Source organism: Osmerus eperlanus, chromosome 7 (genome assembly GCF_963692335.1).
Source record: "Osmerus eperlanus chromosome 7, fOsmEpe2.1, whole genome shotgun sequence".
NCBI lineage: Eukaryota > Metazoa > Chordata > Actinopteri > Osmeriformes > Osmeridae > Osmerus > Osmerus eperlanus.
This window is the reverse complement of record NC_085024.1, coordinates 20,588,734-20,615,553: the sequence shown is the minus strand read 5'-3', so window position 1 is coordinate 20,615,553 and position 26,820 is coordinate 20,588,734. Positions and strand designations below refer to the sequence as shown.

Here is a 26,820-nt window from a genome sequence, read left to right as displayed (position 1 = left end):
TCTTGGCCCAGTTTCCCAGACATGGATTAACTAGTACTAGACTAAAAACGTTTTCAATCTAGATCTTCATTGAATTCTTCTCTTACTTCAGGACAAGGTTTAACCCATGTCTGAGAAACTGGGCCCTTAGTTTGATCAATGGGTTTAGATGCAATCTGCGGAAGATACAGGGTCTGATTCAAAATCGTAGCATTTATCCCAGTTAGCATCACTAAACAGCATGCCAAATGTGTCTTGAAAAGACAGATTATTAGACTGTGGAGAACATCACCAGATGTGCCTCTACTCACAAGCGGCTCCGATGAGCAGAACGAAGACCAGAGACCTCATGGTTGCTGTGTGATCCTGTTTATAGGAAGTTCTGACCTGCTTCTGTGGTTTATATCTGCATCCAGGAGTCCTGCCCCATTCTATTGGCAGTCGGATTGGTCAAGCAATAGCCAATCAAAAAATGCTAAGGAACTGTACATTATACTGTAATACCCCTCTATGGGTTTTTAGGTCAACTTTTTAATTGCGACTTATACTTTAAGATTGTCTGATTCTTTATTCAAATCGTGTACATGTAAAACATTTGAAACATAACGTATCACTTACTTGACATCAAACCTCCACACAATACAAGAAAATGATGTGCTTGATCCAAGTTCTTTGAACTTGAATTGAATAACAATTAATTACTTCAGAAAATCAGTTTGTTCTGCTTTATTCATATAATGCACCATATAATGTAATATTACTAAAAATGAAAGAAAAAAGAAACCAACATTTTGAGTTCAATTAGGTTTATATCTTTTGGTCAACACATCGTAGGCACAGCTGTATAATTCACAACCATGGTCGATGTTTTCCTGGAAATTCTCTTGGAATAACATCTTTCAAGGCCAATCCCAAGGTCTCAATCTAGTTTAAAGGGAGTGTGCAACATGATATTCAAAAAATCTTAGTAAATTATTAAAAACGTTCTATTTACAGTTCTTGAAGATAAAGTTTGTTTCATTCTGAGAAATTGTATTGGTTTACAGTTAAATGTAGAATTAAACATAATTAAATATCTTAAGATGATAATAAGCAATTTTGTTACGTTTTCAAGAATGCTTCAAATTTAAATGTTCCACACATTGACGTCAAACCAAAGCTAAAACGTAGACTGTATGAATTTCTGGTTAAGTTGTTTCTTTGAAGAAGAAAATGTATTCCATCCAGCTGTTTTAGTTACAGTAAGACTGAAACTGTGTGTGTGTATTCTCAAATATGGGGATGTGTTTGTGTGTGTTCCTATGTGCGTCTGTGTGAATGTTTCTGTACAGAAACAAATATTCTTAAATGCATTGTTTGTCTTAAAGATTTTAATCTTAAAGACAATAATGATAATTGTACAAGGTGTTAAGTTGTGGCTGTGCTGAATGTTTCCATTCAAAACTGGACTCAGTTTCTGGCCATGGTGCTTGAGAGCCAGTCGGTAACTGTCCATTTTACTGTCATACCCATCTATCGGTTTTTAGCAAGGCCGGATTATGGACCGGCTCATGGGGCCGTCAGTAGGTAGGGTGTACCTGGCTCGCTTTTAATCATCGTGACAAGTTATAATCGCTGAGGTCCATCTAGTGGTTGAAATCAGCAACAACCCGCCAAGGGTTGTTTTTTGAAAAACCATCGGCGCATTTTTATAGACCTTACAGGAAATGAGCGCTATGCATTCTGGGACTGCCTGCAAAATGGAAGCGCCCTTTAGCTCTACGTGATTTAAGTGGAGGCATGCTAAAGTTTAACATGAGAAGCATATGTTTTATATGAACAGTTACAATACTATTAGCCATATGTATGTCTGACTTCATAATTCTGTCAACAAACCGACACTGCGAATACAGCGTTTTATAACGTCCAACACTGCAGGTATGGTATTATCCTCGGTGTTATTAACGTTAGGTCAAGTTAGCTGACTTGCTAGCTAGATTATGTCATGTAGCTAGCCTAACTAATGTTAAATATTGTACTACCTCGCTAGGTCGGGGTCTACGTCAACGTTTTAGACGGTGGTTCAAATAAGCTGATCTTGCCTGTGTGAACGAATGGTTGTTCTAATAATTAGCCTAGCAAAAGTTGTAGTGCTCTACTAGCTCATTAAATTGAAATTCCCTTCTGTGTTGCAGATCCTAGCTCAATCATGTCTTTATTTGGAGGATTTTTTAGAGCTGGATTGTCGATATGCTATTCCACCCTCCAGACAACCAGGCATATATCTACAGGTAAAGCATACACGGTGGTAGCCAAGAATTCCACGTTGCTTCCATTCTCTGATAATTGCTGATAACGAATGCTTCAATTTAGTTCTTCATATACGACTTAATTTACTGTGCCTTGTTTTGTCTGTAGGGGTGTGTCGTCCAATTCGTATGCATGCCATTCCTGAACTGAAAAAGGTGGACAGATGGACGGAGAAGAGGAGTATGTTTGGGGTTTATGACAACATTGGAATTCTAGGTGAGTAACACCCTTTCTAGAGAAATGCAATTAGTTGTAGTTAACTGTATTAATCCCTAGAAATGAGGACTGTACGGAAGTACCTAGAGTCTTTTTAAACATGAGTATCTGTACTTCTACTTGACTTGAGTGAAGATGTGTGCCATCTCTGCAATGTTGTTACACTGTCTTTACACTTATTATGTAGTTATTACACTGTTGTTACACTTATGTAGTTATTACACTATTGTTACAGTTGTTGAACTGTCGTTCATCAGTACTTGGACAAATGCATTGCATCTGTCTAATACAGTGTTCTCAACAGGGGGAAAGATATGAAGGGGGGCGCAAATTATTTTCAAGAAAAAACAAACAGAGGTTGGGTTTCTGTTTGACCAGGGCCGTATCCACCATTGAGGACACCAAGGTCCAGACCTCTATTTTTTTTCTCAAGGTGTAAATTAAAAGTCATAAAATAATTGCCTGATAATAACTCTTTGGTGCCACGAAGATAACTGTCCTTCTCAAGTGACTGCTTGCTTGAGTTGACCAAAGAAATTGTCTGGGGGGCGGGCTTTAGTTACAAAAGGTTGAGAACCTCGGGTCTAATACACCAATACACAATAACACTAGTCTAATACACCAAACACTAGTCTAATACACCAGACACTAGTCTAATACACCAAACACTAGTCTAATACACCAATACACCAAACACTAGTCTAATACGCCAATACACTGCAGAGCATTGATCTTTGTTTCTTTAGGTGACTTCAAAGCCCATCCCAAGGACCTGATTGTGGCCCCTGTGTGGCTGAAGGGCTTTCGAGGCCATGAGCTCCAACGCCTCACAAGAAAGAAGAAGATGGTGGGAGACCGGATGTTGACACTCGACAAACACAACATGGAGAAGAGAATCCGCTACCTATACAAACACTTCAACCGTTTCGGCAAACACCGCTAGTCTGAAACACATCATGCAGACTTGGTCGACCAGAAAATGGGATTTCTGTCCAGATGAGTCATCAGACTGATTATGGTGGAAATCCACATTGTTGTTTTTTGTTATTTATGTCATAATGTGATTGATTTGTAAACAAATGGACTCACAGAAAGACAGATTGATATTGTATTGTCAATAAATTCTGTTCAATTATTAAAAGTGGGCTGCTGTTTTTTCTGCCTTGTGTTAAGGTTATAAGTAGCCAGGTTGGTTTATTCATCTGTGTTTTTGTTTGTATGGGTTATGATACAATGCAACTTTTTGAAGCCCCAGGGGGTAATTGCAAACAAAAACTACAATAAAACATGCTTATTTAAACAGGTTTAGATATTCCTTTTTTTTCTTATTCCCACCTGGTTATTTAATTTTTATTTGCGGCGGTTACGTTCTTCTAACGTAAAATGTAGATATCGAAAATAAAGGAGGGGGGGGGGGGTGGGAGACTGGGAGTTGGTGGGGTGTTTTCCGGGAAAAAAACTGAATAAATACAATATTCATGCACATACATTTGCTTTACTGACTTGGGGTAAAAGAATGTAGGTTTAATTAAAACACGTTGAAAGGTCCAAGAGCGTGATATGACGGCAAAGAGTCGAGTCAACATTCTGCACTGAGCAGTGTACCGCAGTGTCGTCCTGCCGCCCTATCCGGCACAGAGAAATCTGCAGTACTGCAAAGTGTGGAGAAATAGAAGTGAGGGGGGGGGGGGCAAAGAGGTACCGCACCATCGCTGTGAGTCCAACTGGAGAGGGGAAGGGTAGCGAGCGACGCATTATTGCAGTATAGGATCATCACATACACACACACGAGCGAAACTACCGCACTAACCCACAAAACGACACACACCGATTGGCTTGCAGACGGAGGCTACTCTCGCTGGGAAAGGGGGGATAGCGGCGGTATTTATGATACGTAAGTTATTATGTATAATTTTTAAAATTACTCAGTCGTTTTAAGGAATTTTTAATACTGAGTTGTATTTAGCTTCTACAGCAAGATAGGCTACTTGCAACCTTGCTAGTTTTTTTTTTCTCTTCCAGTTCTTAGCATCTCAACTCAGCATCATTGGAATACCTGGACCAGTATCTTAAATACAATTACTCCACACAAAAAAAACATTTTCTTTCATGGAGTATAGGACATAACGGATTTCTTTTGAAATTAAGAATCTGCATTCACTTTCAGTCCCTTTTTTTCACCGCTGCCCTGAGTGAATTATTACCCGACGCGTGCCTCGGTATTGCGGTACTTCGGTGATGACTTGCGGTGCAAAAACAACGCTTCAAGATTAGCCTACTGCACCAGCCTCTGTTATCAAAACGGCACTTTAATCAGTTGGCTACCCAAGATTTGGGACTTCGTTGGACGTCAGCCGAAATTTCGTGTCTTTTTCGTGATCTCGCTTTTTCGACTTCAGACCCTTCCCCCCTCGCCGCTCGTTCACTCCAATTCCCCCCTGTCCTCTTGAGACAGTTCTAAACAGCTGTACAGGCGATGTGAGTATAAATGCATATTTCTGTGTGTTTTTGTGGTCTTTGATTTTGATCATGTTTAGCTTAATGTAATAGCTACGCCTAATATGTGCATGGATTCAGTTGTATGTTGTTCCTTTCTAGACTCCCCTCTATTGATTTGTTTGAGCTTGATGGTTTTTGCTGACGTAAGTCATTTCCCCTTCACAGCATCACTGAATAATCTATTTTGGACCTGATTTCTTTGAATGCATTGAGTGCCTGAAGCCTTTAAAACAGTAGTTTTTTTTTACACGAACAATGTTTTAACAACAGCGTAGCTTACTTACAGAAATGCTGAGTTTGCAAAAAATGTCTCTTAGACATATGGTTCATGGGGACTCTCAGGTTATCAAATATAGGATGAATATCTTATCAACGTGACTGAATTGATTTGTCTGAGGACGCCCTGTCTTAATAATCTATTACGGTATATAGCCTGCTAGCCTACTCCAGGCATCTGCAGTGAACCTGTCATCTTCACAAGTGCGACTGGTGCACTCTATGTCCCGAATTTAATAAAAACAATTATGGGGTAGTTTTTTTTCGCGGTCTAGAACATTACGGCTATGGAAGAGTGAGTTGACTCTTTAACCGTCTGAGTCAGTGAGCATGGTCCCCGAGGAGATTGTTCAAGCTTTGCTTTTCTTCTTACATTCATCCGTTTCCCCCCCCCTCACCCCTTTCTATAAAACCCATTCCCCCCCCCTTATCTTCCCATTCGCCTCTCCTCTATCCACAAGCCCTCTTGCCTTACTTTTGTCATCTTCACACCCTCCGCAAAACACACACTCCCAAAGGCCAATTTTACTCCACATATTTTCTCTAAAATATATAAATATTTTATTTTCCCCATTTCTTCATTTCTCCCACAGTTTTCCAAACACACATCTCTACATCCCTCCTTTTTCCACCTCTTAATTTCCCTTCAACCTCTCTTTACCTTTTCCTCTGCCTTCTTGTGTTTATAAACTTAAAATCGTAGTTTTTTCAATAGTTTTGGCCTTATGACTGTACATCAAGCTATTTGAAGTTATTAAGAGTGTCTAGTCTATTTTCCATACTTCATTTTCGGCTGTCCACTCTATGTACCCCTACCTCCCAGGTCTGCCCCAGATGCTGCTGCCCCGCTGGAGCCCCTGGTGCCCCAGGGGCACCTGGAGCTGAGGGAGGGGCCCCACCCGGCCCCCCCAACACCTCCAGCAACCGCAGACTTCAGCAATCACAAGCCCAAGTAGAAGAGGTGAGCCTGGCAGCCAGGAAAGGGGATGAGGAAACATGTACAATGTTAGAAAGAGTGTCGTGTTCATTCCAGGAGTTAGCTCCTTAGATGTAGGCCTACGTTTGTGCATCCTGCTGGATCTGGGAGAGCGATGCAACCATAGTACTGTAGGAAACAGCGCCACCTAGTCACTGACACACATTTCTGCCCAATCTGGTTTAATCCGAGAGGGCAAAATGAATAAGGGAATAGTCACGAATGTGGCTCTGGAACTGGAGGGAGGACATGTTTCCTCCCAGTTGCAGGGCTATTTTAGATTTGAGTGACTGTAATGTTAAGTCTTTAGATTCAGATGCTATTCTCATGACTAACAATGCCATCTTTCTGTTATATTCTCATGACTAACAATGCCATCTTCCTGTTCTCTTCTGCCATTAACACCACACTCTCCTTGCCCCTCCTCTGCTCTCTCCTCCTCTCTCCTCCTCTCTTGTCTTCTCTCCTCCTCTCTCCTCCTCCCTCCTCCTCTCTCCTCCTCTCCTCCTCTCTTGTCCTCTCTCCTCGTCCCTCCTCCTCTCTCCTCCTCCCTCCTCCTCTCTCCTCCTCTCTCCTCCCTCCTCCTCTCTCCTCCTCTCTTCTCCTCTCTCCTCCTCTCTCCTCCTCTCTTCTCCTCTCTTCTCCTCTCTCCTCCTCTCTCCTCCTCTCTCCTCCTCTTTTCTCCTCTCTCCTCCTCTCTCCGCCTCTCTCCTCCTCTCTCCTCCTCTCTCCTCCTCTCTTCTCTCTCCTCCTCTCTCCTCCTCTCTCCTCTCTTCTCCTCTCTCCTCCTCTCTTCTCTCTCCTCATCTCTCCTCCTCCCTCCTCCTCTCTCCTCCTCTCTCCTCTCTCCTCCTCTCTCCTCCTCTCTTCTCCTCCCTCCTCCTCTCTCCTCCTCTCTCCTCCTCTCTCCTCCTCTCTTCTCCTCCCTCCTCCTCTCTCCTCCTCTCTGTCACCTCCAGGTTGTGGACATCATGCGGGTGAACGTGGACAAGGTGTTGGAGAGGGACTCAAAGCTGTCAGAGTTGGACGACAGGGCGGATGCACTTCAGGCCGGGGCCTCTCAGTTTGAGAGTTGTGCAGCGAAGCTTAAGAACAAGTACTGGTGGAAGAACTGCAAGGTAAGCACAACGTCTTTCATCAGGACCTCCAGTTGCTGGTTCACTGTAGGTACTGCCAATGGTTTGAAACATAGAATAATAATTAAAAAAATGGGTAGATCCATACAAGGAATGACAGAAAATACAAAAAAAAAACCTTGATGACGAGTAATATCTTGCATTCTCTCTAAATGACTGATAATCCCCCCCACACACGTGCAGTTCACGTTCAATCGAGTGTGAATCGACACCAACAACTTTGGTGTTGCGAGCGTACCGTGCTCCAACCAGCCGAGTCAAGAAGGTGAGGAGCGCTGAAGCGAGCGCAGAGCGTCTGTCCTGGGAATGCTGCTTTCCTCCTCCTACGCTCACCAACCCTTTAATGAGCGTCTGTGGATAAGCAGAGTGACGCTTCAGGGAGAGGGGAGGAGGGGAGGAGGGGGAGAGGGGAGGAGGGGAGGAGGGGGAGAGGGGAGGAGGGGAGGAAGGGAGGAGGGGAGGAGGGAAGGAGGGGGTCGGTACAATGAGCTTCTCACTGCAGAAATGTTCCTTCTGTTCCCGCTGAAGGCATTGTGTAACTTCATCACTCACACACAAAAATGCCTGTGAGAGTGGTGATTCTCCCAGCTCACTGTGTATTTGTTACTGTAGTGTCAGTTTTCTAAAGTGTAATGAAAAGCCTTTAACTCTGCTTTGTTTTGCTTCGTTCCAGATGATGATCATGATGGGCATCATTGGAGTCATTGTGGTTGGAATAATTTTCTGTGAGTACATAAAGTCTCTCGTTTTCAGATATTGCTCAAGCAGATAAAAACAATTCATTGACATTGACAGTTGTCAAACTGTAGATATTCCTTGCTTTAAGAATTTTCTATTGTCGCAGTTTTATAACTGTTTACTATACAGCTGTGATGATTTGATTGGTCAGTTTACGTTTATGGAGGATTGTAGTTTGCGGTTCTTAATGAACTAAGCTAGTGAAACAACACACATAAGAAGGCAACACTAGCTTAATCAGTTGCGTACTGCATGTGCTGTGTCAGAACAACCCAGGTCTGCATGACCTTCTGCTGCCTCCAATCTCTATTATTCATGGAGGCATATTACAGTCAATTATTTACATAATACCTCTGTTACCAGCCTTTCGGTTTAAACAGGAACTGAATGAAATCACACGGAAATTGTTTACGAAAGTCTGTCACGAAGTCAAGTATATAACAAAGCGATTTGCTGACTCAATTACATGTATTCCCTCTCCCTCTCCCTCTCCCTCTCCCTCTCCCTCTCCCTCTCCCTCTCCCTCTCCCTCTCCCCTCTCCCTCTCTCTCTCCCTCCCCGTCCCTCTCCCTCCCCCTCTCCTCTCCCCCCTCTCTCTCTCTCTCTCTCTCTCTCTCTCTCTCTCTCTCTCTCTCTCTCTCTCTCTCTCTCTCTCTCTCTCTCTCTCTCTCTCTCTCTCCCTCTCTCAGTGTACTTCTTCTATTGAGCTCACCCCATCGTGGCAGAAGGAAACAGACATGAGAATTGGAGTGAAGAAAAAAAAACAAAAAGACACAACCTCCACTCCTCCCTCTTTCTCCCTCTCCTCCTCCCCCTCCCCTCCCCTCCCCTCCTCCCTCTCTCCCCACGGTCTTCCATTAAACCATCTTGCACTTATACATGACTGTAGTGTTTAGATGCCTGTGCTCTTTGTCCTCCTACCCCTCCCTATCTTTCGCTCTCTCTTTCGTCCACTGTCATGGCATGGCGCCTCGCCCATTCTCTCCCATCTCTGCTACTCGTACATTATTGAAGTGTGCAGCAAAGAGAGAGAGAGAGGACAGGAGAGGGAACAAGGGGGGGGGGGGGGAGGGAGGAGATGAGAAGTCTTTGTAACACAGAGACAGAGACAACTGGTATGTGGGCCATGTAGGATCGAGGAAAAGGGGAGAAGGTGAAAGATAGACGGAGCAAGAGAGGGAGCCAAAGGAAGATAAAAAATAAATAGGGAACGTGTGTGCAGGGATACTAAACAGACAGAACAGTTCTTTTTTTTATCCCAGGCAGACCAATACTATCGTTTTACTTTTCTGAGGGTCCCACATGTGTAGATTGATACTGACATCCTTAACAAGATCCCTCCCCTCCTAACTCCTACCCATTCTGCTCCTGATCATCACTACTTACTAATACAAGGTCATGTTAAGATTAAGAATATGATATTTTTGTTGTGTGTGTGTGTGTACTTGTGATCCAAAGCATTGTAGCCAGTAGCTTTTCCAAGTTTAGCTGATGGGCTTTGGTCATCCTGTCTGTTCCTCTCTAACTCGCTTCATTTTGATATTTCATATCTCTGTTCATTAGGAATAGCTGTGAAGAGAGAGGTGGAAAAAAAACAGGTGAGGATGAGATCAAACCAAACAACAGCTTATTGGTACAAGGTTGAAGCTTTCTGGACTAAACGGAAGCCTGAACTCTGACTAGAAATATTGTTAACGGAGGCCTTTTGCCAGAGTTTTATCTTTGACTTTTGACTAAAACTTGTGTCCATAAACCCCCACATGTCTGTACATAACAGAAAACCAGTTGTAGGATACAAATAGTCTGACATGCGTACAGGCAGAAAGATGCCCATAGAATGGATAGGAAATAGACAATCTGTACGTGTGAATGGACTATTCTGTCAGTGCAGAAAGCCCTTGATCTGACTTTGACAGAGACACAGCAGGCAGGCCCATTATAAACTCACAATGAATTTAAAGAGACATTTTCACGCCCTTCCTAACATCTCCTGTAAGGCCCGGCTTTGGACTGGAATGATCCATGATCCTGAAGTTAGTTCCTGAAACAAGGACATCTATGTAGTTCCACCCATGTGCCCTACAACCATTTATACAAACCTAAAGAAACACAAACATCATTAACCACAGTACAGTTTAGGCCAAATTTAAGTGTTTATTTCAAACTTGACTTGCATGGCAAACGGTGTCCATAGTTTTGCCTTTTTGTGTGATCTATGTATCTGCCATTTCTGAAACTAACTGCCGATTGTATATTTTCTTTTATTAGTGGTTTTAAGGACCCATGTGTATAATGTATTTCTGACCTGACAACTCATGCGTATGCAATGCAATGAAACTCAAGAGTTAGCCAAAATTGTGTTGATCACTTGCTTTTGAAGGAAAAAGAATACTTAAGAGAACGATTATAGCTACATCAAAAACAAGTAGTGCCATAATACACCTTTACCAGACTAATGCTACTGGAAAAAAGATTTTGAGTTCCTGTAGTTTTTTGGGAGGGTGTTGTTGGTTATTACAGAAAATGTGGTTTCCTTTCCAAGATTGTGTAAGAGGTTGTTTGAACATTGTGAAGATAAAAAAAATTAAACTGCATTGATGAATGGAGATCATGGTGATTACTATGAATCATCTAATGGTATTTTGCAATGATACCATTGGGTAATTAATGGAAACAACATTATAATACTGCAGGAGATGCAACTGGATCATAGAATTCTTAAAACCGCATGCTTACCACTTTTGCTGATGCCAATAAAGAAATCCTGAACATGATTATATGTCTAACTGCTACTCATTGACATCTTATCAAAGAGGAAAACATTCAAACAGACCGTGTCATGAACATGTCATGAACATGTCATTCACACATTTAGGCACTAAATCACATCTGTATCACTACAGGTAAAAACAAAGTAAGGTAAAAACTGCTAAAACCTGTCTCACAACCACCTATACACGTGCATCAAATCAAACACGCTTAAAAGTCATTTACATCATTTATTTAGAAAATAAAATCCTTTCACAGTTTCATATTAACTCCCATTAGCTACACCAATGCAGTTATTGTGAACTCCATGAGCATCCATGAGCATTGAGGGTCGCTGAGCAGGACCGGAGGAAGCGGAGCTCTGATCTATCTCATAACTTGATAGAAGAAGAGCCCGGTGATGACCAGGAAGCCCAGGAACATCCAATAGGAATCTACCGGGAGGAAAACAGATCTTAGATCAGTGGACCAATCACAGACGTCGGAAAGGGAAGCGAGTTCCTGTGCGTTGTCGTGGGAACTAACTCTAAACAAATCTGCAATCGGTGACGATGTTCCGTAGCTACCTGGCTCAGATGCCTCCACGGTCAGGCTGATGGACAGGGGCGAGGCCAGGGCGTGGTGGGACACCCTGCAGGTGACCGTGGTCCCAGCAGGCAGGCTGGTGGGGGCTAGGATGAGGTGGGAGGAGATGGAGAGGGTCCCGTCACTGTGCTGTCTGTGGCTGGAGAGGGAACCTTGGTCTGCCATGAGGACGGGCTCTGTGCCTGAGGGAGAGAGAGACAACCACTCCACCTGAGAGAGGAGGGGAACGGGAGGGGGGAAAAGACAGCGTTTATCTAACGTGACGTATCCTTTTACCATTTTGTTTGTGGGATATTTTTAGTGTGCCAATGCACATACAGCATAATGCAAACACTACTAGGTCACTAAATCCTGATCCACAAAAACATACAATACACTTTAAACACAGATTACTGTAGCTCTGTACTACTGCAGTAACTTGCATGAACTGTCAGTGTTGTGTTCATGTTTTTCAATGTATATCTGAGGCAGTTATTAGTTTTTTTTCAATGTGTGTCTGAGGGTCTGATATTTTCAGGGGTAAGAGGCCTGATCTCAGTGCAAGGGAGAGAGAGAGGGGGGGAGAGGGAGAGAGGGAGGGGGAGAGACAGACCTGAGCATCCAGCGGGTAGTAATGTTTGCAGTGGCAGCTCAATTTCTGGGGCGATGTATCCAGAAATACCAGCTTGTCTTTAGAGAGAGTGACGCGTGGAGGCTCTGGAGAAAGAGAGGCAAAGGAAGACAGTCTTAAAAAAAACTTTCCTCTCACACAAAAAAAACCCTCAAACTGCAGACTGTCTTCTCACTAAAATTGTCAATAAAAAGGCCGTTCACTCACAAAATAAAATAAACACAAGCTGAAGACAATCTAGCTGCTACATTTACATTTAGTAATTTAGCAGACGCTTTTATCCTAAGTTATCATGCTACCATCCTGGCAGGGGGCCGATGTGATAGACCAGACTACCACATAAGGACAGACTCACGGATGACGTGCAGCTGGATGACCTGCTGAGCCTGGAAGAGCCCATTGCTGACGGTGCAGATGTAGGTCCCCTCGTCGGACACCTTCAGTGTGGACAGACTCACGGATGCATTCCCCTCGCCCACCAGCAGGGCGGCGTCCACAACGGAGCCTTGCCTCTCCACGTATACTGCAGCGAGCGAGATAGAATGGGACAGGGTTGCTAGGTTATCCTCCGTTGCTAGGAGGATAACATAGGTTATCCTAGGTTGCTAGGTTATCCTCCGTTGAATATGTCACCAGACCAATCTACTGAGTTCCAGAAGCTTTACCTTGTAGACGTGCCCTTTTTCAAAAAATAATCTTTATGTATTCAACAGAGAAGTGAAACCCATGTCATGTTATGCAATTAACACATTTTGTGATGACATGACTTCCATTGGGAGACAGGGAGTTGATCAGGAACTGTTAAAAAAGGCTGTACGTATACTGTAGTCTGCCTCTACTAACCGACGGGTTCCACCTCACTTCCTGTTTGCCCGACCTTCAACTCGAGTACTCTCCTTCCTGTTCCTTGATGCTGCAGCCGCCACTCAAGCCCCAGGTCCGGCCCTGGGGGCGGAGCCTGCTGTCTGAACCCACAGTCCAGCAGGACTACGCCCCCTAGAGGAGCAGACACAGACTGCAAGCGAGAGAACACCAAATACACCACTGGGAAACAGAGGAGGAGGAGGAGGAAGAGGAGGAGGAGGAGGAGGAGGGGGAGGAGGAGGAGGAGGAGGAGGAGGAGGAGGAGGAGGAGGAGAAAGGCAAACAACATTTGTTTACAGATGCAGGGAAGTAGATTTTTTCAAAAATATCTGTTTCCTGCAGAGCAGACGTTATATCCTCAAAAGCTTGACAGCGACCTTGTGATCTCACCCTCTGTCAGCAACGTTCCTGATTGGCTGAGGGGAAGCTCCAGTTTGCTTTGCACGAGAGCTGGCGGATCGGATTGGTCAGTCTCAACTGCCACTGTCTGCAGGATCAGCGTGAGGCCGAGCCCGCCTCCCTCCACCTGCAGGGAGCCGATGAAGTAGGCTGGCTCGCTGTCGTCCTGGGAACCACGGGGGAAGTAGCGGCTGATCTCACATGTCACTTCCTGCTCGTTGCAGTCAGCATGGAGCAGCAGGTCGGCCTCCGGGATCTCAGGAGAGGTCACTGTCACGGGGAGAGAACCGTTGAACTGAACCTACGGTGTATCTCCACATGAACACGGTCGCCATTGAAAATAAACCGATGAACCAACCTTTAGCCTCAATGATGATGTCATCGGCATCAGGGACTGGATTAGGGACGAATGGAGTCAGTGTTTCAGGGGACAGATCGGGGGTCACAGCCAAGTCTCTCAGGACCAGGGTGGCTGGGGTGCGGGTAAACATCCCACCCCCTCCCATTCCCCCCAACACCCCACCCTCCTCCACCAGAGAACAGGACAGCACCACATCTGCACCTCCATCAGCTGAGAGAAAGGTGGAGGAGTGGGAGACAAGAGGAGGTAAAGGTAGAGAGAAAGATAGAAAATTAGGAATATCAGAGAAGAGGGTAAAAGGTGATAAATACCTTTTTGTTATCAGGAAGGGAGCATATTTAAGCAAGAGAAATTGAGTTATTATCTTCAAACTGAAGCGATGCTCTCTTACCCAAAACGCATGTCGGCAAGAACCCAATAATTAAAATGCCCAGCATTTTGAACACCAGCGCGTTCTGTCCGAAACGGTTCTCAACTATAGTGTCCATAAACACAGTAGGGCTAAACAACGTAGACATGAAAATGTAATGAAAGTTAAAAATACGTACGTAAATAAATACGTTTTCTACTTTCACTTTTACTTTGACGGAGAATTCATAGGCTACTTAAGGACACCAAAAATACATGGAGGTGTGTTATACAATACACATTTCAATAACTAAAATAACGTAATATGCTGGTTGTTTTAATAATAATTGCTATATATTTGCCAGATATCGTAGTCATTGTACGTTGTATCTGGGTATCCGTTGATTGTGCTGAAAGAAAATGAAACCTGCGAAATGCGAGCGTTTCTCCTCCACTCTCCCCTTATGGGTGTGTCTGTGTTTGTCTGTCAGATTCCATGTGAGGGTTACAGCTCGTTGTCTTCGATCATTACCACCACCTGTCTTGTGTTAACCCGTTGATTACCCTGTCTATTTAATGCCCTTTCTGTGTGCAGATCGTTGCATGTTGCCCCCCTCTCGTGTTGGAGTTACGTTCAGCTTTCCCAGTACTTCGGACTACTGTTGGGTTTTTATGTTATTTTTTCCCCGTCTGTTAGGGGCGCTTTGTTTTTCCCGGCTTAATCGCCGAGGTGTTTTTAGTTTCCCGTCTGTTAGGGGCGCTTTGTTTTTCCCGGCTTAATCGCCGAGGTGTTTTTAGTTTCGGTTTTGCCCTGATCGGTTTTACAATAACACCTTGGTTTGCATTCAATTGCCTCTGACTCCTTGGACGCTACCTGACACCTATGACAGAACGCAAGCATCCTTGGTCATTGGTTGTCATGATCGACTTTTCAATGCAAACTATCCATCAAGACATCGAAAAACATTCACAGACGATACAACAATACGTCTTTATTTCCTCTAAAAACTTAACTTGGACCAGTGAAAGCCCACGGCTCACGACATTTATTTTCTCCTAATGTAATGACCGAAAACCCCCCAAAATGGTGAAGGGTATTCAGTTTTCACGCATGGTCTTCTGGATCCAGTCTAGGTAGTTCCCAACACGGGTGTAGACTCCATATTTTCCTGCTTCTCCACAACCAATTCCCCAGCTGATGATACCAGCTGCCCAAAACCGATCCCCCTTCCTCAGGGAGAAGGGTCCACCACTGTCCCCCTGGCAGGAGTCCTTTTTCCCCTCAGGAAATCCAGCGCAGAACATGTTCTCAGAGAAATGTGTAGTTGTTTTGGCCTTTTTGATAGACTCTTGACAAGTTTCTTGTTCAACCACAGGAAGACCTACGTATCGCAGTTTATTGGAAATTTTATCTTCTGTGACTCCGAAGCCTGAGGCAAATCTGAATAGAGATGAGGGAGGTTAGTGCGGGTCGTTCCAAAGGGAAGAAGGAAGACTTTGGATGAACCTCAAAAATACAAAAATATCAATGGAATCCAAATGATTGGAAAATGTGTTTCTTACCCAATCTGTGTACTTTGATACGTAGCATTTTCAACTGTCAAACAAATTGGCATGATGGAATCTTGGAATGTGATTGTTTGTTGAAGTTTGATCAAAGCAATGTCATGATTGTAGTTATCTTTGTCGGGGTTGTGGTAGTCTGGGTGGAGGTGAAGAGAACTTACAGCAGCTGGAGGGCGTTTACTGATTTCTACAGCATTATTACCTCCCATGAAAACCTGTAGCAGAAACAATGGGCAATTTTATTAAATGTCCCCGATCTCTATCTCTATGAAACACACTATCAACGAGTAGATTATGTGGTTATTACGTAGCCTTCATACCTTAACATCATTTGGCAGTAGAGCACCATTTGGTCTGAATAAGTTATGCGCTGCAGTCATGACCCAGCGGTCTCCGACCACCATCCCCCCTCCTCTATTCCCGTCCACACTCAGCAACACCTGCCAAGGGATCGAGCCTTCAGGGGCCTCATCCCCTCCTAAGATCCGGCCGTGTCTCTTTGAGAGGGACTCGGTGGGCCGGCCACACACTGAGGACACAGAGAGAAGGAGAAACACTGAACTCTAAACTCCCCAGACTTTTACATTTACATTTAGTCATTTAGCAGACGCTCTTATCCAGAGCGACTTACAGTAAGTACAGGGACATTCCCCCCGAGGCAAGTAGGGTGAAGTGCCTTGCCCAAGGGCACAACGTCATTTTGCACGGCCGGGAATCGAACCAGCATCCTTTGGATTACTGGCGCAATTCCCTAACCACTCAGCCACCTGACTCCCCAGACAGGCAACTCTAATGGAGGGCGGCAGCATTCCTCACACGAGAACCACCCTTATGCTAATAATGTCGACTTTCAGTGGAAGGACTGAAAGTTTGGCCCGTCTCGGTGAGTCTACCTGGTATGCACGTAGGGATGATGGGGCTTCCCTTGCCGTGTCTCCACTTCCTATCTGCTGCGCAGGTATAGCTCACTGAGACAGACGGGAAATAGACGTGCGTTAACTGGATGGACAGATGTATCCTTTCGAACAGAACCCTAATCATCCCCGAAATTGAAACGGGTCCCAGTTCTGTCTCTGCTGGGGTTCCTCACCTGTTGCTGCCCCTAGAAGGGCGTAGTGTGGCTCGTTACAGTGGTACTGGATGACTGAGAGGTACTGGTCATCGGCTCCAGATATGAATGTCACCCCTCCGTTCAGTAACGGCTCAGGCCTCCCACAGTCCAGTACTACAGGAGAGGGAATGCTGTCATTTCATCAAATGTCCTCAGCAGAGCCGGCCCAAGAAATAAGCAAACTAAGCGGCTGCTTAGGGCCACCAGAGGGCCCCCAAGAGCACATTAAATTACAGCTTGATTTAAAAATGATACATATTATGTATATACAGCATCACCGAGGGGCCTCCAAATCAATTCTGCTTAAGGCCCCATAAAGGCTTGGGCTGGCCCTGGTCATCGGGGCAGTGACTATACTACATGAGTTCCTTGACTCACTTTGGCACTCTGGAAGAGAAAGGTGCCACTGTCCGTTGTTCTTACACATGGATGAATAACTGTGGATCTCGTTACCATCCTGAGAGAGACGTATAGATAGATAGATGATAAAGATATATATATATATATATGGAAAGAGAGAGTATGTTAGAAAGTTTATTTGATACTGCAACTAATAGTTAAAATGGAGATGATGGGTTTGAGATTGAGAGATTTAATTAGATTTTACCATCATGAGTTTATAGCCGTGGTCACAGCGCACTTGGATGTAATCTCTGTAGAAGTACTCTTCGAAGATAGGAGTGACTCGACCATGGACCACAGCACTGGGGGGGACACACTGAACCCCTAAGAATGACAACGACACACAAACACAACAGATGTTTTGGTCATAAAATGTTTTCCCACAATAAGATTCTCCCTGTATTCTTTATTTCAGTCTCTCGTTCGCGTTCTTTTAACCTTTATTTAACCAGGCAGAATCATTAAGAACAAATTCTTATTTTCAGTGATGGCCTTGCATCACTCCTTTCTCAACATAATCAGGTACCACCTGATTTAGGCCCTTCCTCTTCCCCGTATCCCATCCTCACTCTGGGTGCTGTACTGCAGGCTCCAGCCCCTGCTCATCCCAGCCCAGTCTGTTTGGTAGTCCAGCTTGACATTGTTGGAGTTGGTCGCCATCAGTCCTGGACTCTGCCCCCCACATAACTTCTGGGGCTCCCTACCAGGGATGGTCACCTGGAGACGAGAGATGAGTAAAAGCGTGCCGGTGCAGGATCAGGGCAGGTCGGCAGAGCAGAGGGGTCAAGGTTTAAGGTTACCACGGTTACCTGAAGCCAGTGGTACAGACAGCTGGGTCCCTGCTGGGTGTCTATGCTCTCTATGTGAAAGTCGCTGGTGAAGTTGAGGGTCACGGTAAAGCCAAGCTCCACAGAGATGACATACTGACAGGACATTCCGAGGGGGGAAGGCTCAGGGTACCCTGGACTGGTGAACGCCCCCTCAGGCTCATCGAAAATACCCCGCCACAGGACACTGTGCACGGGGAGAGAAAGAGGGAAAAACGAGCATGGTTGCTCTAAGATCAGTTGGAAACATTCAAACGTGGATTTGACATTTACATTTAGTCATTTAGCAGACGCTCTTATCCAGAGCGACTTACAGTAAGTACAGGGACATTCCCCCAAGGCAAGTAGGGTGAAGTGCCTTGCCCAAGGACACAACATCATTTGGCGGCCGGGAATCGAACTGGCAACCTTCAGATTTACTAGCCCGATTCCCTAACCGCCCAGCCACCTGACTCCTCTCATACAGCCGAACGTGTGGCTGGAGGCTACTCACACACACAGGTGCGCTGGTCAGGTCTGAGGTTGTAGCCATGGTGACAGGAGCAGAGGTAGGAGCCTAGGGTGTTGTGGCAAAGCTGAGAGCAGAGTGGACCTGTCCCATCCTCAGGGGCAGGAGCAGAACACTCATCTATATCTGGGAGGAGGGAGGGAGAGAGAGAGAGAGAGATAGAGAAGAGAGAGATGAGAGAGAGAGAGAGAGAGAGAGAGAGAGAGAGAGAGAGAGAGAGAGAGAGAGAGAGAGAGAGAGAGAGAGAGAGAGAGAGAGAGAGAGAGAGAGAGAGAGAGAGAGAGAGGAGAGGGGGGGGTGGGAGGGAGGGAGAGAGAGAGAGAGAGGGAGAGAGAGAGAGAGAGAGGAGAGGGAGGAGAGAGAGAGAGAGAGAGAGAGAGGGGGGGAGAGGGGGGGGGGGGGGGAGGGGGGGAGGGAGCGGTAGGGAGGGAATTTTGGGGAGGGGAGGAAAAGTTTTAGACACTTTTGCAGAGACATGTTGGATTTGGAGGTGCATTGTGACAGAGAGCAGTGGCACCTTTGGCCTGGTAGTGAGCAGAGAAGCCAATCGGCTGGTGCAGCTCAGGGTTAGTTTCGTCCGACTGAAAAACAAGGGTGAGCCTGTTGCCGGGAGTACAAGATAGGCTGGTTGCCGTGGTGATGTCCCTCAGCAGAGTTTTCCTGGCCGCAGAACCTCCCCAGGATCTTCTGGTCGTGCAGAACCTGGAACAGCAAGGTAAGGAACACGGAAAGGAACCTCCACAAGCGGAGTAATCACACGACAAATGAAAACGTATATAACCATTCGCAAAGCACTTCTTAAAGCGGTTTTACAGAGGGGATCACAGTTGCCCACGGTTACCCCTTCGCGGAAGCCGAGGGAAAGGCTGTGAGCTCCACTCAAGGTTCACTCACCCTCACGGCGTCGTAGTAACAGTTTGCGGAAGGCTCGATGTCCAAGTGTGTGAAGGTGAGCTGGATCTGGAGCCCTCAGGCACCTGGAGGTCCCATGTCTCTGTCAGGCCCCCAGGGTAAGACTGAGGGTACTGGGGTGAATGCAGCTCTCCGTACATGGTAGGCTCTGCCCGAGGAAGACGCCAGCACTCATACATACGTAAACACAACAACCTGGGACAGAGAAGGGGGGGGGGTCAGATGGCTGAGCGGTTTGGGAGTCGGGCTATTAATCAGAAGGTTGTTGGTTCAATTCCCGGCCGTGCTGGGAATCGAAATGACGTGTCCTTGGGCAAGGCACTTCACCCTACTTGCCTCAGGGAGAATGTCCCTGTACTTACTGTAAGTTGCTCTGGATAAGAGCGTCTGCTAATGACTAAATGTAAACATGTCAATAAACAGTAGTGTACCCTTAATCTTTTTTTTTTTACAAATATTACTAGATAGTAAGCCATCATTTCAACGTAAATAATATGGTCCTAATTAGGTCATTATCCAGGTACAACTAGATAACCCCTCATAGATCTAGACTGCAACTTTTGTCAAGAGTTTGATGTTACAAAGAAATATCTCACCATATGAAGCGATGTGTCCAGTCCATGTTTACTGTACAGTGTTGGACGTTATGAGAACAGAAGCACTGTTACTGTCACTGATACAAAGACCAAGCCGCCGTACCTGAATGACAGCAGATTTTCACTGTGTGTGGATCTTGGTTGAGACTGGGCTGAAAGTCTAAAAGTCAGACAGCGACCCTTGTTTGTCTTGGCGGCTGAAACTGCTATAAACGTAGAGTGAGCGAGACGATGTGAACATGGAATGATGAAGAAAGAGATAATGGGGGAGGAGGGGGGGAAGTAATTTTCATGAAATTGTTACAAAACTGGTACAGCATTTAATGCTTATGGGCCAACTGTGCTTGTTCTAAGATGGAACTGTAGAAAAAACGGTATTTGCTTTGCTGTTTGTGAACTGTGTGTCAGGGTTGTGACCCTTTGTTGGTCACCAGAGGCCCTCGCTGTGTTTCCTTGGTTTTGGTTCTGTTAATCTGTTCTAAATAGGACATATTGTTTTCACCTGTGCCTTATTTGTTCTGTGCTTTTTCAGTGGCTTGGATTCTTAGTTCTGTGCTTAGTTTTTCTCACATGCCACAGTGTAAATTAGAGTTCCTTGGTTAGGCTTTTTGACGGTCTGCTTTTTGTATATTTTCTACTTCCAATAAAAGAAGGAAAGACACATGTTTTGAGCATCAGAGGAGTCTGCTTTTGGGTCCACACTTGCATTCCTGACACTGTGTCCTAGGTCTTGATCATTTGACTCTCTGTCCAAGCCTTCTCAGGACAGCCCAATCCTCTGCCTCAGTTTATGATTGTGAGGAGGAAGGACTGCTGTGGAGCAAATGGAGAGAGGAAGGGGGAGAGGAAGGGGAGAGGAAGGGGGAGAGGAAGGGGAGAGGAAGGGGGAGAGGAAGGGGGAGAGGAAGGGGGAGAGGAAGGGGAGAGGAAGGGGGAGAGGAAGGGGGAGAGGAAGGGGAGAGGAAGGGGGAGAGAAAGGGGGAGAGGAAGGGGGAGAGAAAGGGGGAGAGAAAGGGGGAGAGGAAGGGGGAGCTAACGTTTGGCTGTGTGTTCAGTAGTCTTCCCGTAAAGACTTGTTTGATCAGTTTGTTTTGGTTTTGCAAATAGGACAAACTCCATGTTGGAGGTGTTTGTTTATGTGTTTTATTTTATTTGTTCATGTATCATGGTGTGCCAAACTGGGACACTATTTATGTGAATAAAAGGTTATCCGTTGTTGTTTATGCTGAACCTTAGTAGTCGTATTGTTATTATGCAAATGTACAATAATAGTCATTGTGAACGTTTGAAAACGAGAACGATGTAGTGATTGCTGTGTCGGTGAGTCGTGTTCACGGTTATCTGAGGCTCTGATGTCTGAAGATGAGCAGGAGCGTGGACCCCCCAGGAGCACGTGCCCCCCAGGAGCACGGGCCCCCCAGGCCCCCTGGGATCCCACACATCCACCCGTGGAGCCAGGAGAGGTGGCAGGTACGAGGGGGATGAACCTCTGCTTACTTTGCTGAAAGGTTTACAAGCAGATGGGAAATACACAGCATCCTGGAGCAAAACGATTAAGTGTGTGTGTGTGTTGGTTTTGCCAGGAAATTCACTGTATTCACTGTCAAACTGGTCTGTGTCTGATACTGCAGGGAGACCAAACTCTGTGGAAGATGATGGTAATGTACAGTAGGTCAGAACGTGTACAGTGTCACATTCCAGTTTATTGTTTGGATTCAGTTCTGAACCGTGTGTAACCGTGTGTAACGCTATTTGTTTTAAGGTCAAATGCTTGCAAACATTTTGCAAATGTTTCCATGTGTGACACAAAACTACGATTTTATTGAATTCAGGACAAGTTTAATCAAGTCCATTCATTTTACAAGCACAAACATTTTATAAAAACAGAACAGACTCGGCTTAAGCACAAAGATTGTTTACACACCCGAGTGTCTAGCAGTGCTAAATCAGTATTTCTATAAACGTTTTTACAATCATTCAGTAAAACATATTAGGACGGTAGCTAGAAATCAAAGGCATGAGATAATATCTGCTGAAGTTATGCGTGAGATCATATCTGCTGAAGTTATGCGTGAGATCATATCTGCTGAAGTTATGCGTGAGATCAAATCTGCTGAAGTTAAGAGTAACTCTTTGACTAACAGCTACAGTTGGTTTAGTCTTCGTCATTCTCCTCCTTCTTTATTGTCTCCTTGATCCAGCCTAAATACTTACTCACCTTGGTGTAATACCCCTTGAAGTCTCCATCCACTTTACAGTGGGAGCCCCACGACACGACCCCCATTAGACGGTGCGGTTTGTTGTGGTTCCCTAATCTGGGTACGACAAATGGACCTCCGCTGTCTCCCCTACAGCTATCATGCCCATCCTTTCCAGCGCAGAACATGTTGCCAGTGAAGACCAAGGGCTTTTCTTCAATACGAGGTGTGTCTTCACACTTACTAGTAGTGTATACAGCCACATCAGTATGACGTAACATTTTGCTTTGCTCCCTTTTTTCAGTTGCTCCCCACCCTGAAACAGTGCCTAAAGTATCGGCCTCCAGCTCCTCATCGGGCTTAGGCAGGCAGATAGGCAGGAGAGTTGGCCCAAGCGTCACTCTCTCGGTCAGTTGGATAAGGGCGATATCGTTGTCGTAGTTAGTGCGTACAGAATTTTCAAAACCATTTGCATAGCCGGGATGAATTATTACCTTTTTAACTTCTAAGACAGCTACTTCAGGGTGACGTTCTCTTGCCTTTACTCCATCTATCACTCCACCATAGATAGTTTGTGTTAGTTCTTCATTTTTGTCCACGACGTGAGCAGCTGTGATGGCCCAGCGATCGTTGATCAGTGTCGCCCCTGCTCTTTTTGGATACAGCATCAGAAGCTGCCACGGTATGTCGCCAAGCTTCGCAACATCACCTCCCCAAATCCTCCCAGTGCTTTCAAGCTCGTTCTCCGTTCTCCCACACACTAATAGGAACAAAGAAGTTAATGCTGCGGAATGCTAAATAATGCTAAAGGCTAAAGTGATTAGACCTTTTGTGTAAATGATAACGTTTGTCATACCTTCAATGCATTTTGGAAACTTGCCCTGGCCTGTCTCTGATATCCAATGTCCACTGACATTGCACGTGTATTCATCTGACAGGAGAAGAGAGGAATTGAAGTCAAACTTTCAGAATAATACAGGAAGGATGGAGGGTGGGCAGGACTGCAGCGGCAGTGAGGGGAGAACCATCAGTCTGGATTCTAACATGCTGATTCACTTATGATTTAGATTTCCTTATTTTTCAACCAGAATACAATATAATATGACCAATCACATGTTTATTCCATATATTGTCTTTCTTTATACATTTGTTTCTCATGCATTGATTAAAAACGATTGTCCGTTTGAACTGTTGTCAGCTCAATTCATGTCATACATTTTGTAGTTTGTTATATAATTATTTACGTTAAACAGTTTATATTTCTCGAAATGTTGAATGTTTTTGGGAAATAAATGTAAAGAAATTAATAAAATAAATAAATGTTTAAAAACCCGCTGTCAGCTCACCTTCTCCCTCTAGTGTGTAGTACTTGGACCTGCACCTGAACTGCACCTTGTCACCGTACAACGTGCTCGGGTCAGACTCCGTCACCTGGAGAATGTCTTCTTCGGGGATATCTGGCACTCCGCAGTCCACAGCTGCAACAGATATTGACGGTGGTTATTTTAGCACAGTCAACAGCTAATTTACAGTAACATGTTGGCGTTTGGAACCCTGGGGGGTTAACATTAAGTAAATCCGGTAGCCTACATTTGTACTTGTTGATTTAGTCATCTTAAAATGAGCTAAATCATGGATTATGTAATCTGGTATAAAGTTTGAGGTTTCTGTTTTACTCACATTCACAGTGGTACGCTGGACTCCACTTGCCTGTCCTCTGACATATCGACTCGTACAACACGTCACTATGGGTCTTTTTGCGCTGTCGAAGTTGAAAGAGATCAGTACTACATCACATGTTTTGTTAATGCAGTGTATCTTGAAAGTGCCTTGTGACATTTACAGTGTATATCACAACCAAATATTCAAATGTATTTAATGAAAAGGTATTAAAGGTAAGTATCCTAGATTAAGCCACACCCCTTGATGACATGATTTATATACAGTACATTTGAGTTGTTTATGTAAAATGTAGGCCTATAGACGATGATGAAGTAGAGTATGATTCTGAAGTGTGGAGTGCACTGCAGTTTAGAACAAAACTCACAGCATCAGAATTCAAGATTTTCCCAAGCTCACAGCGGACATTGACTTTGTTGCCATGTTTATATTCAGGAAGTTCAGGGGTCATCGTAGCACCGGATGTCACAAACCCTGGACATGTCTTTGCTGCAAAATTACAGTATTCATTATTTGCAAAATCAACCTTCAGTCAGTCTTCCATAAACTGAAACCAAAATGAACAGTGTAATTCTACTATCATGACAATTAGTCCATACTTATGTATAAACATTTCTAATTTCATTACCAGGCAAATGACTGTGACAACAAAATTGTTTGTGTGGTACGACTTGCTTCCTTTATTTTGGCACAGAGCGGCAAAAGGCTTACCTTTGGTAGAGTAGTGTATTGTGAAGCCAGTGTTGGTGCCATAGCCATCAGAGGAGAAGAGAATGTGGGCGTGGTGTGACCCTGTGTGGACAGGGGGCGGAGCCACGTGGCCGCAATATGTCCCCAGAACCTTCGAGGGAGTCTTAATCTGAAAATGACAGGTCACATGATCACGTGGTCACATGGTTGAAGGGAAGACAGGATGGAGGGTCACAGGAACACTAACTGGAACGGATGTGGCTCAGGAACCACAAGGTACTGAGAGAGGGTTAATTCAGCTTGCATCAGCACATCTGACAACCTTGGACCTAAAGTTGGCTACATGTCAATACAACGCCATTGTTCGATCTCACCATTTACCCACGAAGAAACACTTAGGGTTGTTTGTGTGTCCTTTGGTCTACAATTATGGGAGAGAAAAACAATGGATGTACAGAGAAGGCCCCTTAGCCAGACAACCACCCACCGTCAGGGTGTCCACACACTGGCCCTCGGGCCCCTGCTCCACGTCAAACTCCCCCATGAACTCCAGCACCAGCTGCAGGTGGTCCTCCACAGAGAGAGTGTAGGAGCACTGGGCGTTCTCCGCGTACGGGCCGGGTCTAGAGGGGGTGGAGATAACACCCCGCAGCGCACCAGACAGGTCCTCAGAGCAGCTCACTGTGGGTGTGGGGTTGGAGATGGAGATGGGGGGGGGGGTGGAGGGGGGTACCCAGTAACACCATCACCAGGTGGGTCGGTGGGTGGGTGTAGCTCAGTGTCAGAACATTTTGACTGCAGATCAACAAGTAGCATGTGGGATTTGCCCCTCTGCGCATCGCTTTGGGTGAAAGCGTCTGCTAAATGGACAGTGACATCATCTTCATCAACATTCTTTCTCCCTCATCTTCGTTTTCATTTCTGCTTTTCCCTTCTACTGTTTGTTCCCACTTAATTTGTCAATCTCTTTTTCTGCTCTCACTTCTTATTTAGAACTTACTTCCTCTTTGCCTATTTTCTTGACGTCAACCTTTCCCCACAAGTACCAGTCGCTTAATCGCACCCCAACCTGTCTGTGCCGTAGTGCGTACCGGTGCAAGTGTGCTCGTCTGTGTCGAGGTAGTAACCGGGGCGACAGGAACAACGGTAACCGCCGATGTGGTTGTGGCAGAACTGGGTGCAGCCGTTATCTGGGTCGTCGTAGCATTCATCAAAGTCTAAGGGCGCACAAGATTTCAAATGTCAAAGTAGAGCAATGAGATTGTTTTGAAGCGTGGAATTCGCCACCCTCTTCTCTTTCTCTCCTCTCTCCCCCCTCCCGCTTCTGGTTTCTCGTCCTCACCTTGCAGAGTGTAGAACCCTCTGAATCCAGTGTGTCTCTTGGTGTTGGAGTAGTCTGAGCGGAACGAGAGAGAGAGACACCCACCCGTGGAGGAGGAGAGCAGGGGATTGACTGAAGAATCCAGCTCGTCAGGCGACATTTTACCACACAGTTTTTCTAGACGGTTTTCATCTGCAAAGATCTGAAAGGACGAGGACAGACAGCGACACATATCGGCTTAGCTTAAACAACAGAAACGTTTCTTTGCCTGATCAGTAGTCGGTTTTGAGAACAGTCACGAAAACAAAACAACACAGTGGTCTTCATTCACAACAATGTGTCTAGAGGTGGAGACTGAACCCTCCCAGCTGTGACTTCTGACCTGCGACGCTACTGACCTCCAAGGCATCGTGGTCACAGTCAGAGCTGCCCTCCAGGTGGAGGTGAATCAACCTGAGGGAGATGACGTGGCCAGGTGGAGCACACCTGCTCCAATTGGTACTGGCAAAGGGTGGGTAACCACGGGGATAACCTGGAGACTCCACCCATCCCAAGAGCACCGAGAAAGCGTAGTGAGGCAGGAGGATGAGGCAGAGGCTGGGGGAACGAGGGTGGCGGTGGGTAAGGGGGTAGGAGGAGTGGGGGGGGGGGGAAGGAGGCACCATAAGAACGGACAAAAAACAAAACTAGTTGCACAGAAAAGGAAATCCAGAGCAATCTAAGTCAATGGTGGTCGAGGACAAGACTGCAAAAGCAACATTTCATATTACAATGACACAATCTACCTAAAGTATGTGTTTTAACAGCTTGAGATAGCAGTTGTAGCTGAATGAGGGGAGCTTTAACATACCTCAGTCTCTGCATGGTGGTCATCTGATGGCGATCAAATCTATCTGAACACATGAAAACAAAAACGACTTCTTCTTTTCCTTTTATTTCACTTGCTCTCTCCGTTGCTCCCCCC

The 26,820-nt window shown here is 45.3% G+C and overlaps 4 protein-coding genes and 1 pseudogene across 5 annotated transcripts; 2 read left to right on the top strand and 3 right to left on the bottom strand.

Moving 5' to 3' along the window:
• The window catches only part of LOC134023638 (trypsin-1-like), a 35,290-nt pseudogene that overhangs the window by 1,273 nt on the left and 7,197 nt on the right, over nt 1-26,820 (bottom strand).
• On the top strand, nt 1,695-3,628 carry mrpl51 (mitochondrial ribosomal protein L51). The gene is made up of 4 exons (XM_062465923.1): nt 1,695-1,896; nt 2,154-2,249; nt 2,377-2,484; nt 3,231-3,628. Exons 2-4 carry the CDS (start codon nt 2,168-2,170, stop codon nt 3,425-3,427), a joined length of 387 nt encoding a protein of 128 aa, XP_062321907.1. The 5' UTR covers nt 1,695-1,896; nt 2,154-2,167; the 3' UTR covers nt 3,428-3,628.
• LOC134023963 (vesicle-associated membrane protein 1-like) lies at nt 4,870-10,883 on the top strand (the record flags this gene model as incomplete). The annotated part of the gene is made up of 5 exons (XM_062466318.1): nt 4,870-4,962; nt 6,083-6,220; nt 7,195-7,353; nt 8,045-8,096; nt 8,799-10,883. Coding segments are annotated over 5 exons (459 nt in total), but the record flags the coding sequence as incomplete, so codon positions are not given.
• On the bottom strand, nt 11,095-14,541 carry tapbpl (TAP binding protein like). 2 transcript variants are annotated; one of them, XM_062465831.1, is made up of 9 exons: nt 14,429-14,480; nt 14,089-14,198; nt 13,695-13,907; nt 13,328-13,606; nt 12,917-13,117; nt 12,429-12,596; nt 12,056-12,159; nt 11,445-11,673; nt 11,095-11,312 (listed from the first exon to the last, which is right to left on the bottom strand). In XM_062465831.1, the coding sequence occupies exons 2-9, from the start codon at nt 14,183-14,185 to the stop codon at nt 11,245-11,247; spliced, it is 1,359 nt and encodes a 452-aa protein (XP_062321815.1). In that variant the 5' UTR covers nt 14,186-14,198; nt 14,429-14,480; the 3' UTR covers nt 11,095-11,244. The 2 variants fall into 2 exon arrangements, with proteins under 2 accessions (XP_062321815.1, XP_062321814.1); XM_062465830.1 differs by having other exon boundaries at nt 14,089-14,541.
• Nucleotides 15,018-26,791, bottom strand: c1s.2 (complement component 1, s subcomponent .2). The gene is given in 27 exon segments (XM_062466317.1): nt 15,018-15,486; nt 15,609-15,826; nt 15,932-16,140; nt 16,505-16,579; nt 16,702-16,836; nt 17,101-17,179; nt 17,330-17,448; nt 17,694-17,841; nt 17,934-18,127; nt 18,130-18,138; nt 18,445-18,585; nt 18,977-19,073; nt 19,075-19,161; nt 19,354-19,424; nt 19,427-19,566; nt 21,361-21,468; nt 22,124-22,925; nt 23,022-23,096; nt 23,512-23,643; nt 23,846-23,927; nt 24,213-24,334; nt 24,557-24,704; nt 25,023-25,216; nt 25,627-25,752; nt 25,878-26,058; nt 26,255-26,453; nt 26,707-26,791. Coding segments are annotated over 27 exon segments (4,287 nt in total). The 5' UTR covers nt 26,760-26,791; the 3' UTR covers nt 15,018-15,143.